At 40.5% G+C, this 14,821-nt stretch overlaps 1 protein-coding gene across 1 annotated transcript; it reads left to right on the forward strand.

Annotated features, from left to right (window-relative positions):
- The first annotated feature begins 271 nt into the window (after positions 1-271).
- On the forward strand, positions 272-11,456 carry tmem38b (transmembrane protein 38B). Its single transcript, XM_086054334.1, has 6 exons — positions 272-768; positions 6,821-6,977; positions 7,718-7,902; positions 8,018-8,105; positions 8,769-8,886; positions 10,862-11,456. The coding sequence occupies exons 1-6, from the start codon at positions 657-659 to the stop codon at positions 11,084-11,086; spliced, it is 885 nt and encodes a 294-aa protein (XP_085910460.1). The 5' UTR covers positions 272-656; the 3' UTR covers positions 11,087-11,456.
- Positions 11,457-14,821: the final 3,365 nt, after the last annotated feature.

Consider the following 14,821-nt stretch of genomic DNA (forward strand, 5'->3'; position numbering starts at 1 on the left):
TTTTCCGTTGAAAAGAATAAAAGAAAACAAAAAAAATAGCTAACAAATGTGCTGAGTTTTACTAAATTGTCCATCTTGTTTTTGATGGTTATGAAAACTGAGAAGAAATACTTTTTTTTTTAGTTAAGCTTTAGTTTTATGTGTCAATTTCAATATGTCGACTATGGTAATCGTTGTATCGATAGTAATGTTAGGTGCTACTCCATGAAAACACAGCACAGTGACCTGTACTGCGTGGCGGGGGTCGGTCCTGTGCCACTTCCCGGCACATGATTGGCTCAACTCTCTCCCCCTGAGCCAATCGCAACGCGGCTCTGGCTCCTCCTGCAGCATCGCGACTATGGCGGAACACGGAGCAGGAATTCCTGCTATGTGACCATGACAGCGTTGTAAAAACGGCCGCCGCCAGGGGATGAACACTGGGGGTTCAGAGCCGACCTGTTGCCCGGTGACTAACAGCGACATTGATGCTTAAAGCTTCCTGATGCCTTGAGAGTAACTTTGTCTTTTTTTTGTATTGCCGCCATGGCGGAAGTACATCTGTGTTCAAGCTAAGGCGCTCGTTCAAATGCTTCGAGTTGGACTGGTGCCTTGTCTTTTTTTTCTCTCTCTCTCTCTATATATATACAGTATAAGTTATCGAACTTTATTAGCAAATGATGGATTCTTTGGACGAGCTGTCTCACGGATTGGCCAACTTGTCCATGTTTCCCTTCTTTGATCTGGCGCACTACGTCGTGTCCATCATGGCTCTGAGAGAGCAGCCAGGTAAGCTCAGGTGTGCTTGCATTCAACGCCAAACAGGGTCCCAAACGTCCTTCAACAAACATTCAATCAGTCGATTTGACTAATTCGCTTATGGCAAAGCCTGAAACGTGTTTTTCAAATGTTTTCGTCATTCAATCAGTTGGTTTGACTAATTCGCGTTTATGACAATTAACGCCTGAAGCGTGTTATTCAAATGTTGTCGTCACAGCGAAAGTACTGGAGTTGCAATTTTTCTTACGAGTTTTCTCCTCCAGCCTTATTAGGATCCAATTACTAGTCTAAGAAATTTTTATCTAAGGTAAACTTTGGAGGACGCTTCAAGACTTTTAATCACTACACTGCTCCGGTAGATGACGTATTTCACCACATGTACACACACTGAAAATAAATATTTCACTAAATCGCACTGAAATATATGAGGAGATTAAGCAGATTTGTGACACACTCCACATTCTTGATAATCGCTTGAGTTAATCTTATAAAGACATCGGGCCTTTCCTGACTTCAATCGGAAGTGGTGGAAAATTAAAGTAAAATTGGGCCCGATTTTTTTTTTTTTTGCCAAATTTGGGGTGGTGGGGGATTCAGCATATATCTCTAAAGTGGTACAAAACGCCTGGTGTAGACTACAAACAGAAGAATTGTATACACATGCTTCATTTATCTGAAAAACTGCACCTGTTAAGAACAAAGTTCAGAAAATGACTAAAATGTCAGTGGAAGTATCCCGCCAAAATAGCACAAAACATTTGATGTCGTCAGATGAAAACCACCAATTTTAAATACATGCTTCATGCACCAAATTAAAATGAACCCATTGAAAACATGTGATAAAAAGTTCAGAAATCAGCAGGAAAATATGTTTCTAAGCTAGCACAAAACCTCTGATTTCATTAATATCAAAGACGTTTAACATTTATGATGGTCAGCCCAGTCTGTTTTTCAGGGTGGCCTACCACAGAAATATTGCACAGGATAATCTTTTGAGACACAAGATAACTGGGCGTTAAAAATGGAGTAGTAAAAAATAACAAAAACACAACTTTTTTTTCTGAAATATGCCTCTGAAGTAGCATGCACAAAACATCTGATGCAAAATGTTTTGAGGTTACCCACAAGTAGGAGATTCAATCAGTTGTGGAGGATAGTCCAAGTCCTGCTGTGAATAGCAAAAATCGTGGAGTAACAAACACACCCAAAAAAGTTTAAATTGCCTTGCTGTTGCCACAAAATATCTGCAAGGCAATGTTTTGATTGCTTTGGACTGAGCACAAAAATGGGCGATAGGGTGCATAAAAACATGTAAATATTTGAATTTATGGGGGTTCACTGTACATGCTTTTCATTGAGCTGAAAAACAGTAACGTAGTCTCCTTGGTTTAAAATGTACGAATAAAAGGTGCTTATGACCATGTTCACCAAACAAACTCTGACTGTCATCAAGCTGTTCTGAATTCTACTTGAGAACAAGCTATTCCAGTTTATGTTTGGATTATTTACTCAAGCAAATTATAGGCAAGTAAACCAACATTCAATTAGTACAGACAATATTACATTAGGCCACTGTCCGATCAAAAGCGTGTATCTCCAAGTTGGTTTTATCAGAAAAACAACAAAAATGCCTCTGTTAGCGACACGTGCTTTCATTGGACAGCGACTAAAGGGCAACAAGACGTGCTTAGACGTATCGGGAGTGTGTAACTGTGTCAAAATGCAAGCATGTATCCTCGTCGTTTTATATATTACATTATATCACAGTGATAATGGCGCAAAGAACAGGTGGACTTGAACTGCTCTCAAATAGAATTCATTGTGGTCAAGTTAGAGTGGTCTATTTTGGAACTTGCCTCACAAAGCATCCGAGTGCCTGCAACCTTTTCACCCTTTGTTCTTGACACCCCACTGTGACCATATCAGTGTACACGTGACAACGCGCCCTTGCGGGAGGTTCGCAAATGCACCGCATGCAAATATATGTGTGTTGACGTAGCAGTGTCATACACAGTATTTACGCTGCAATAAAGTGCGGAAGTCAACATTAAAGAAGGTAATTTTTTTTTATCCCAAAAAGGAAAGGAATGCCTTTGGCCATTCATCGCTTACTCTTCCTTTCCCGTGTGTAATGTTGACTCGTTTTCAATGCACACACTCCAAATCCTGCGAGGGACTCCTGAGGGCCCAATAAATCTTTCCTCAAATAGTTGCCCTCCATCTAGGGGTGGGCGATATGGGGAAAAAAATATATATATATATATCGAAATTTTTTCAAAAAACTCTAACGATAATTTGACGATATTCTACAAAAAATATTTTAAATCTGCACTTGCTTCACAGACCAATTGTGGATAGACAGTGTTTGTGAACAACTTCTCTTTGAAATGACCAAATATAGCTTCTGCAAAACATAATGATATTCTACGACAATATTTAACAAAAAAGAAGAAAGAATTTTGTATAGACTTACATCGATTTTTGAAAATATTTATGTCATTTAACTGTCTCTGCTGTTATTCCATAATGATGTGACATTTTGAGCTGCAGTTAGTACTGGTGTACCACTGCCAACTACGAGAGCAATCAGAATGAGAAAAAGGTGTTAACTACAGCAATCAGAACGAGAAAAAATGCATTTGATATGTGACGTGTGACGAAGTGTCACCCAGTGAGGGGAAAGAAAATGTCATGACAACACCAATTCTCATACATTGTCCAACGTATTCAGAATAAGGTTGAACAACAAAACTGCGATTTCGCGAAAAGTGCATTTTCCCACTCATTCGTCGCTGTGATATGTAGACTTGTGACTTTATTCATGTTTGGGTGTATGCTGGCGTCACACTGATAAACCGTCGTAGTTTGTGCAACATGCCTCGGGAATACATAAATTATGAATGATGTGGACTAAAAGCATGTAAACTGAATGTTAACCGATCATCCAGGATGTCGCGATTGACGTGAGTGCGTGCGTGCGTTTATATTTGTTGGTTCAACTTGGCGACTGTTTTCTGAGTGTGTGCGTTTAAGCTTTTGTTTAGCGTGCTTGCGCGTTCGCCAAGTTTTCCTCGTAATCCATATGGCTCGTGGTGCAACAGAATTACTAACAATGTTATTCCCACCGATGTCAGTCTTGTCAACCCCAAACCGTTTACAGACTGTACGGACGACGTGGACTCGCGCCTTGCTATTATTGCCCGCTGGACACTCCTCCATACTTGAAGCTCGGCTGAAGTGCGGACCGAGTCACGTGACCGGGCTCTGCCCGCTGATTCGGCGAATGATTATCCCTTCCTCCTCCTCTGCCGTCAATGCTCACTGATTTTTCAGCATTTCCTCATACTTTGCGGCCGTCGACTGACAGTATTAATACTCGATAATGTAAAATTACACATCGTGATAGCAAGATTGGCGATGATATCGACAATGATATATATCGTCCACCTCTACCTCAATCTAGTGCAGTTTCTCAACTATTAATAAGCCAAGCCACATATTTTACATTAGAAAAATGTCATGGCACACCAGCAAACAAAAATGTTGCAAAAATTGTATACTGAAGTAATGATGAGCTCATCTGAAATTACTCACAAACGAGCTTACTCTGAAATCTGGGCCTGTCACTATACACAAAGATATATTACATGGTGTCGATAAATATAGATTTTTTTGGTCCATTTAAGTGAAATGAGGTAATTTCCTACGGCACATCTGATGAAGTCTTATGGAAAATAATGTTGGTTGAGAATCAACTGCTCTGACTGATCCTGCGGCTGGGTGCTTTTGACAAATAAACACCTGCCCCAAGCAATAAAAAAGGAGTAAGACTTAATCTTATAAATTTTCTCACTTTATAGACGCTATTGTTCACACATGAACATTAAACTGCTGAGCCTATTTGGACGTTGTTGCAAACCAAAACAGCAGCTCGAACCAGATCGACCAGTCTTTCAAATGAATTAAAAAGTGTGAAGACCTGCCACATGATCTAATCTTGGACACGACATCTTTCAAAGGGAAGTCAACCCAAATATATTTTTTTCAAGAATATATTCCCAGCAGGCCCATTAGTTGAAACAAAGCATTCTGATAAATATTGTGTTTGTGGAATAAGACTTAATCCAGCCGCTTTTAGCCATCTCTGGGGGCGGCCATTTTGTCACTTCTGTCAACTGAAAATGCCAAGTGCTCAGGGCTGTGATAACGACCTGTCATGGCTACGCTTCAGAAAATAGTAGAGCTGTGATTGGTTATTACCTGAGCCCTGGGCAACTGTGATGTCATTTTCAGTCAACAGAAGTGACAAAATGGCCGCCCCCTGAGATGACTAAAAAGGGGTGGATTTTGCTGTTTAACTCATATTCCACAAACACAATATTAATCAGAATGCCGCGTTTCAACTAATAGGCCTGCATAGAGCATATTCCTGAAAAAAATATGTTTGAGTGCCTTCCACTTGAACAATGTTTACACATCGAGTCTCGTTCTTGCCATTTCTATTCAATTCAATTTGAGTGTACAATGTGAGACTATAAACAAACTCTTTTCTCAAAGATCATTGCTTGCTGGCATTTACACAACTTGATCACAGTTATGTACCTACAGTACATAACAGGCCTGCACTTAAACACCTTAAGAAAATAGGTTTTTACTTTTACTTTTCTCCATAATAGTCATGTTTAATTTTGTTTTAAACTCCACTTTTACCTGACATAGATTTTAATATATAAGAAGTAAATGTGAAGGCTCCTGTCCCCCATCTGCTGTTGAGTAAATAAATGTCCTTGGCCACAATTTAGCTAGCTATCTCGTTTCCTGCCAAAGAGCTGTCACTAGAGTTTACTTCGCAATGACTTTGTGGACATTGGATTTATTTGAGGGGAAGCAGGCTAGTTGTGAAGAGGAAAGAGCAGTTTAAAAGACAACATGGTGAAGAATGTCTTCAGGCTGGAAATAAGAAGAGATAAGGCTTCTTTCTATGTCGACTGGGACAGAAGGGCGTGGTAAAGATGTTGCAAAGTCCAGATATCAGTTTGTGAGAGAGAAGGGGGTGAAAAAAACCTGCAGGAAATTTGCCATTATACCCACTGGAGAATAGTTCAATATTATAAAAACATAAAATCACTTTTTAAAGCACAAACGCAGCTCAAACAAACAATTGATTGATTTTTAGTCAATTTTGAGAAAGTTTTAAAGGAAGTTTAGAAAAAGCATAAATAATGGTCATGTTTATAGCACAAGTAACACAATTTTTGCTCCAAATTTTTGCATCCCTAAGTTGAATTTTATACACTTAACTGTTTGGATGAACTGGATGTTTAGTTCTTCTAAATTTATCACCAGTTCACTTGTAGTCTTTAATCTGTGGTTAATCCATATTATCTGAAGGTCTAGCCAAGTGCAACAGCCAGGTGGAGCTGGGACTAAATGGTCTAACAGAGGTGTCTAGAGCAGTACCTCTTAACCTTTTTGACCTCGAGGCCCAACTTTTCCAGTGCAAAGTAAACATTTGAATATTTACACTGGATTGGTAAAATATTTTGCACCTGGTTTGATGTACTATATAACCACATCAAATCAATTTACAGTTAATAATATGAAACCTTGTTAAATAAATTGCATCTCACAGTGTGATTGTCACAATGACATTTACCCAATGCACCTATATAAACCTGAACATGCAACAAGCACAAGCTAAAAATTCCTGAACCAAACAAAACTGATAGGTCAATTTGCCATACCCAATATCCTATGACAATAACTTGGAATTATCAAATTGTTGCTCTTGTATTTGATATTGTAGGTTATTGCTGTAATGAATGTTGCTATTCAGTGTCACACAGTCACAAGATGTCATGCTAAATGGCGTGTAAATGCTTTTAAACTGTAAAAAAAAGGAGTCCAGTGTTTGGAACAGGAGGCAGGATTGAGTGCTGTTTAACTGGAGGCGATCAGCCGAGCACTTTGACCCCTAATCCACTTAACTAGACTGTACTGTAGGCTGTGTTTGTTTGCTTGGGTCTAGTTCATGTGTGTACTGTACTACTTTGCCGTACAGGAGCACTGGAGGTGTCCCGCGCGAGCCCGTTGGCCTGCTGGTTTAGCTCCATGCTGTACTGCTTCGGTGGTGCCGTGCTGTCCGGCATCATGCTGGCCGAACCGCCCGTGGCACCGCTTTCCAACAGCACCGGCGTCCTACTCGCCTCGCTCCTCTGGTAAATGAACACAAACAGCAGTAAGGTCACAAATACACACAACATAAAAAGTAAACACAAATCCTTCCTAAATTGAGGCCCTCTGAAAATTTCAAATGGCCTCAGATGGGGAAAAAGGTACCTTAGACCATTTAAAATAATCAACAGTGATAGTGTTGTTTCCATTCACATGCACATTATGTGGAATTGCCTAATTTCCTGTGAAGGCAGCATGACGTGTTAACGCTTACTGAAACTTCAGAAAAAGGTTGCAGTTGGAGTGGCTTCAATCTTTAAACTTTGAAAACTGTGTCTCTCTCTGCTGGTATAACATGGAATTGCACTTAAAGAAAGCCAATCAAATACAGTACAGTACATCCGTTTTTAAAAAATTCACTGCTAAAGATGGCCATAGATTTGGGTTGGCTTAGCTATGCTTTTTACTTTACTTAATTTTGCCAGTTGTTCACATTTTAAACCGTTTTAGACCAATCAGGATTTTTTGTATTTTAAAAATATCCAGATGCAGTTAAAAAATGTAAAAAAGAATATTGATACATGTAAAGGGTGTTCATTTAAAACCATATCTTGATATTAAATTAATTTATTTTTTTCATTGTAAAGGTGGAACAGGTGGAAACCAGTCAGTCGTTCCCTGTTGGCTACTGAAAGTTTGAGTTTAAGAATCAACAGCGCCCTCTGCTGGAAAAATATGCTACTACCACCACTGACGATTACAGTTTCCTTTGGTGGTCCCACAGGTACCTCGTGTTCTACTGCCCGCTGGACCTGGTTTACGGCTTTGCGGCCCATCCTCCGTTGCGCTTAGTTCTGTCAGGAATGAAGGAAGTGACACGCACGTGGAAGGTGCTGGGTGGCGTCACACAGGCACGCAGCAAATACAAGGACGGACTGCTGGTCATGATCGCCATTGGCTGGGCCAGAGGTACTCAAGAAACTCATAGCATAACCATCAGTAGTGATTCTTCACTGTGAAGTGTCAAAAAACATTTGGTAATGCGAGGGATACCCGATCACATCTAAACTTTTGTGTTCACTAGGCGCTGGAGGCGGTCTGATTAGTAACTTTGAACAGCTCGTCCGCGGCGTGTGGAAACCGGAAACCAACGAGCTTCTCAAAATGTCTTAGTGAGTGTCTTGGAAAGCTCTCTTTTCCATATTTTTGTGTAGTGTAAACAAACAATTGTTGGTTCATAACAGGATGCACTTTTGGCTGAATTTCCAAAATGGCTCTCTCGGCAAAATTGACCATTTCAGTGGACCCTAAATAGTCGCGATTCAGCTATTTGTAGATTTTTTTTTTTCAATATTTTTGGACATTTTTAAATCATTTTTTTGTGGAAAATGCATATTGTGGGCTTGTCAGCTTTTTTTTTTTCCTAAGACGAAGAATTGAGAATTTATTTTTTATTGTCGTAAATGTTTTCATTATTTCCAGTTATTTTTTTTATTTAAATGAAATTGAAGACTCTTTGAATGCTCTGAACTGCTATTTCCATGCTACGTACTGAATAAAGTAATGCTGTCCTCTGGAGTTGTAGCAGTGTGGATGTAGCTCCACAAACTGTCCAATGTTAACGTTATGTTGCCTTCTTTAGACAGCGACCTAGTTGAGAGTCAATCAAAATTGCCTCTGCTAGTTGTAGCCATATACTGTAGTGCACTCCATTTTATTATTTCTTTAAGACATACTTAATCAATAATCAACCAAGTTCTTAAAGATCAATTATTGCTGCGTGTGTATGTGCTTGTGTGCGTGTGTGTCTGTGTGTGCGCGCGCGCATGTTAAAGCCCCACCAAGGTGACCCTGATCGGGGCGGTGCTGTTCGCTCTGCAGCAGACTCACTACCTGCCTCTCCACACACACCACTTGATGCTCATCTACACCACATTCACTGTGGTCAACAAGGTCAGTCACAACTAGGGATTTAACCATCTATAAGTCTCACTGTTTGAGTTGATCACAGTATTAATATCACGGTACGGTAATTATTTTGATATTGTGGGCAAGCCCCTAGATATTGCAGGAAGATTGATGGTACAGTTGGGGCGTTGAGGCGCACGCAAGAGAAGCGAACAACCGCCCTTATTCTTGCTGACTTAGTCCTTCTTGATAGCTTTTAATCCTTCCTCTGTGTTTTCCCACAAGTTTTGGTGAAAGAGACATAAAATCACATATCGTCATGCATTTCTTTCGCCATCCAGCCAATGTTTACGTTCGTAGACCTCCAAAATGATAAGATTGCTGCAGCAATCATGCTGTGCTCACAATAACAAAACTGCCCCTTGAGAAATTGTCTGTTCACTAATTTGACAGTATTTGTCATATTTTTTATCATAACATTTCATAACATTAGTAATTGGCAGAGCTGGGCAGTCCGTCCCTGGGCCGGACCTGTCGGACCCTCCGGCCCGGCCGGATGCCCATTTTTGTGGCGGGGGTGGGGACTGACAAATTTTAAAAAAGGGCTGGACCAAGCATGGCCGGAAGTGGATTTTAGTCCGGCCCACTAATCGGCCCTCATGCGTGTGACGTGCTCGCGAGGCGGCCAAATTTCATCTCAGCCTGCTCGGTGAAAGGCTTCTTTTTAGGCGGGAGTAGATTAAGCTGCGCGCAGGATGACGCCGGCACATCAAGGTGGAGTTCATGCACTTCTTCCGTCTCGTCTTCCCTACTTCCGGAAATACGCCTTAGCAAACCTGCTGTGTATAGTGGTTTGCTGCTATGCTATTATTTTGAAGGCTGGGAAGTGTGAAGGGGAAAAAGTGTGGCAAATAAGTAACTTGTTGACTGCGACTTCTGGCCGTCTGTTGGACCCAAATAATTATACATACAATACGACAAACCCAACCCCGGGGCTCGCAATGCAAGTAAGCACACGCAAAATACTACTGGCGCATTTGAAGCGTGTCCACAGCGGGTTTGAATTGTAAATTAGCCAGCTAATGATCTTTTAAAAGCCTCTGCCGTTAGCATCTCTCCCACGGCGACGTTTTTTGGGGGGTAAGGGGGCGGAACGGGGCGGGAGCCGACAGTGTTCATGAATATGGCCGGAGGCCCGGCAAAAAAGGGTCAAGTGCCCAGCTCTGGTAATTGGATACTGCATAATTTGCAGTCCAGTGGCAGTGTTTTTCTTTTTTCTTTGGCTAAGTGGCAATCCAAAACAAAAATGTCTCTAAATTTCATGCTGAAGCATATATGGCCCACGAGCTGTAGGTTTCCCCCCCATGCTACTAGGGGACAAAAGTATTGGACCACCAAATAACAGTGGCCGTGTTCCCTTTAACTTTTGGAACCTTATTCGCCTCGTCTGCCGTTGTTAGCTTGGTGTTACCCTCAGGGCGGCGGCTTTTGCATCATTTTCATAGCCTTGCGTCATCCGACCCTTGTCTGGCAAACCCGTCAGTGCCTTTTCACCTCTGATCAGTCACAAATGTACAACGAGGCGTTTCATCAGATTCAATCTCCTTTCCGTCCCGCTGTTTATTCTTTATTTCCTTTTCATAATAACGCTCGTCCCACTCAACTTTTTACTAATGACAAGCAAATACTGCACGCATTACGTCTACTGTATGTTTACATTACATCAAGTTTTGGCCTGTCGCATACATGATTGCGGGTTTCAGCAAATTTTAAAACGTACAAATTTTATTTACGAAACTGCCAGGGTTTTATTATTGAAATGAATTACAAATTGATGTACTGTGCTTTTGTCTTATTTAAGTAAATTAAAGACACGTACTGAATGTAACTTGTGTCGACAATCAATTGCAGGGGACGTCACGTCTCAATCAAATCACATTTTACTAATGATATTTATTCTCTTAGATTACTCGTTATGTCGGCGCGGTGGTTCATTGTTATATATTTGTGTATCTTCCAGACGAGGATGATGCTGACGGGCTCAGCGACGTCGCCCTTCGCCCCCATCGAATCGGTGCTCCACAAGACGCTCTTCGCCGGCTTTTCCCCGTACGCCGCCCTCACCGCGGCGTCGACGAATAACGTCGCCACTAGCGTGCCGACCAAAAAGACTCGCGAGCCTCCCGTTAACGGGGCGACCGGGTCCCTCAAAACCAAAGTCAAGTCAGTGAAGAAGAGCAACTGACGAAGCCTTCTCCTTTTAAGCTTTCAAAACATGCTGGTGAACATAGTTGCCTTGGTGGAATGTCTTTCTTAAGCTAACTTTGCCTTATTTTGGAGGTACAGCACTGTGCTGTTCTCTGCCCATTGCACACTTGCTACAAAATTTGTCTTAATTTGAAATGTATATTTATTATAGTCTGAAATGAAGCTTTATCTCTGGGTTTGGGGATCAATGCTAAGCACTTGAATGGCTTTTTCTGTTTAAATACTCTGCCATTTCCTGCACATTCTATTTTTCCTACACTGTAAGCAGGTATGATCATTTTTTGTATTCTATGATGATTATATTCTATATGGTAATTAATTTATTAAAAAATGAAATGACCATTGCACTTTTGAAAATGACGAAAAGCTTTTTGATGAATGGATTGTAAGCGAACGTGAAATGAAATTACAATTACCGTAAAATGATTGGTTGCTGGTGTCAAGATTAAGTGACATTTAAATGTGAATATTGTAGTTTAAACAAAGCTGTTAGCCCTCAGTTTGAAAAAAAAGTCTGGCTTTATTATTCATCAGTAATTTATTTTGCATTAAAATCACTAAAGAAATAAGTGAAATAATATGGTCAAATGGTAATATCCATATAGCTCAGGTTTTTACCAATCTTTTTGATGCTGAGTGGTACTGACTAATGTGAAGGTCTACCAGTTTGATGCACACATCTGAAACAACAATGTTGGTCAAATTATCTCTAATAATGTTATTGGTATATGTTATCAATGAAGACACGGATCATCTTAATGATTTCTCACCATAATTAGGAGACAATATGCAACCCTATTTCTGTAAATAGACATTTTCCAATGTTCGCATTTTCAAAGGATAACTTCTACAACCTCCTTAGGAAATCACAATCATAGAAATATAATTAGTAGTATGTGTTCACAATAAAATAGAACAGAAGTAAAATAGAAATGTATACTCAGGTGTGAAAATAAAATGTATGTGATGTGTGTCTGAGTCAGCATTACGCAACTGTTGGCTGAAACATTGTATCCATGCGTATTCACTTCATGGAGGGGGAAAAAAAAAAGCTGCTGGAGCGCAAACAAGCGTGATGGTGCCCACGTGTGGACTCCACTATAGAATAAAGAGTTACATCAGTGTAACATCAGCACCTGGTGCAGTGGGATCCCTGCAGTGAATCCAAATGAAGAAAAGAGGAAGACAAGCAAAGATGATGAAACGCGAGAAATGATGCACCTGCGGTACATTTCAAACTAAATGTGTCTTCATGAATTGGTAGCATATGGAGGCCAAGTTTGATGACTTGCCCTAGAACATGACAGGAAGTCTGCCATTTTGATTTGAAGCGGTCATTTTGGCTACTTGTGAGGGTTCTTCGAACGATGTCCAGGAGGCTTTGTCTGATGCAGGGAAATCAAACCAAAAATATTCTTGACAATAATATGTTCTATACGCCTCCACTAGTCAAAACACGGCATTCTGATTAATAGTGCATTTGTGGAATATGAGATAAGCAGCAAAATCCACCCATTTTTAGACATCTCAGGGGGCAGCCATTTTGTCATTTTGCTGTCAACTGAAAAGGACATCACAGTTGCTCAGGTAACAACCAATTACGGCTCACCTGTCTTCTGAAGCTGAACCGTGATTGGTTGTTACCTGAGCTACTGTGATGTAATTTTCAGTTGACAACAAGTGACAAAATGGTCGCCTCCTGAGATGGACAAAAACGGGTGGATTTTACTACTTAACTTATATACCACAAAAACAAAATAATCAATCATAATGCTGTGTTTAGACTGGTGGGGCTGCATAGAACATGTTATTGTAAATAAATGTTTGGGTTAACTTCCTTTAACTGTGAAACATTAAACTTTTTATGGGTGGGACATGGAAGATACATTATGAGTATTTTGGTGTTTGAATGAACAATGCTAATTCTCATTTGTTTTATGTGTCAGTTTTAAAGTAAACATTGACCGGATGGACAAATAAACGGCTAGAGGAAAGCACACAACCGCAAACAATGTCTTTGTTTCCTCAAAGTGAATTCTCCCATTTCTTAACACTGCGTGACAACAGCAACAAAGAAGTAATATGTTTTATATGGTTTGTCTTTATCACAGATTTTCATCTATCACATGGCGGCTCTGGAACGTATCCCCCGTGATAAACGGGGGTTCCTTCTACATCCACTATGCAGTGCAGGAGATGACCACTTGGTGTCATCAGGATGCACTGATGCCTCTTGATGCCTGGGAACTGACAGGCTGGCGAGCAGCTGCAGGCCGGGAGGGTTAGGATTGGGGAGGGGGGCGGGGTTTGTCCTTTGTGAAGCCAATGGTAGCTGCATGCTTGTGTACGTGTATGTGCGTGCGCGTTTTCTATGCTCGAGGGGACAAATTGATAAATCTCTGGGCTTGAGAGGACATTTGGACATAAAAAGCAAAACAATGTCATTAGAAGCAAATAGCACACACGGAACGATCATCAAGCTTTCAACACGGAGGATGTTTTTGGTGTAGTGTTCATAGGTTTAAAGGACACAAAGAAAATTTTGTTTTTTCAGAAACTAAAAGACCCATATGGTTGTGCGACAAAGGCGTGCCATCAAAGAGGACACAATGCTGTGATGTGCACCAGCGAGGAGGAGTTTAGTTATCCAATGCTACATGCTTGCACATTCACACCTACACCAGCATAGTTGATTGCTTTCTTTTGATTATTCTTCGGCCAAATAACATTATAGTAACCCATTTTTTCAGGGTTTTCGCTTGCTCACAACCCCACCAAAATTGCATTATGTTTCTGTATTGTTAGGCCACATCATAGTTGGTTTCCTTTGGGAGGTGCATTATGGCTGTGAACTTTACAATTCAAATCTTTACAATACACGTATCGACGCGCAGGCATCAGAATCAATATTGTACATTCATTCATAAAGTTTGCCGGCATGTGTCTGAAAGCTAATCCTTGCTGTGCAGTGCGTGCACATTTCAACCAGGCACAGCGCTGGCTGTAAACCAAAAGTGCTGCTAACAGTAGAAGAAGAACACATTTATGCCATCTAGCATAATAAAAATACCATTTGGGTATACATAAGACTGTTAGTAATGTAAAATATCGGGATACCTATTGCCTTGTAGGCCATATATTAATCAGGATAGGTATCCTATGGTGACCCCTGTATCGTGTTAAGCCTTGCATCGTGAGGTTGTTGGCGATAACCAGCCCTCCAATTGTGGTCCTTTAAGCAAGAAACATGACATTGATGCACATAATTTGCTTGCACATAGAATGATGTGGCGAACCGGATCTGGCCCCCGAGCCTTGAGGTTGATACCATTGACCTACTGTAATAATAATATAAATATAATAACTTTATTTGTGTTGCACCTTTTGAAACAAAGTTATAAAATATTTCACCATGAACAGCCAAATGAACCAAAAAACTAGTGAGCAATTTATACAAACAGTAATAGAACGCAAGAGAGTCCAAAAAAAAATCACTTTGTCATATTTGTTAACACTGTCAGTTTGTATGGGGCACACGTAAAATGGTGTGACAAAATTATCCCTCTGTGGCATCATCTTAATTGTGCCTGTAATTTGACTTGCAAGAAACACTGCATTGAGGAAAATCAACCAATCAGAAATTAAAGGCGTGGCTAACAAAATTCATTTGTCATGCACTTAACGCGGGCTCACTCATATTAGGCAACCCTAC

The sequence above is a fragment of the Filicampus tigris genome, chromosome 15 (genome assembly GCF_054856515.1).
Source record: "Filicampus tigris isolate MCC_2025a chromosome 15, RoL_Ftig_1.0, whole genome shotgun sequence".
Lineage (NCBI taxonomy): Eukaryota > Metazoa > Chordata > Actinopteri > Syngnathiformes > Syngnathidae > Filicampus > Filicampus tigris.

Bases quoted from the DNA above. Each gene is read 5' to 3' on its own strand.
- tmem38b (XM_086054334.1), top strand. From the start codon at position 657: ATGATGGATTCTTTGGACGAGCTGTCTCACGGATTGGCCAACTTGTCC. The intron at 7,903-8,017 runs GTACTCAAGAAA...TGTGTTCACTAG, and splicing joins CGCCATTGGCTGGGCCAGAG to GCGCTGGAGGCGGTCTGATT. The intron at 8,887-10,861 runs GTCAGTCACAAC...TGTATCTTCCAG, and splicing joins CATTCACTGTGGTCAACAAG to ACGAGGATGATGCTGACGGG.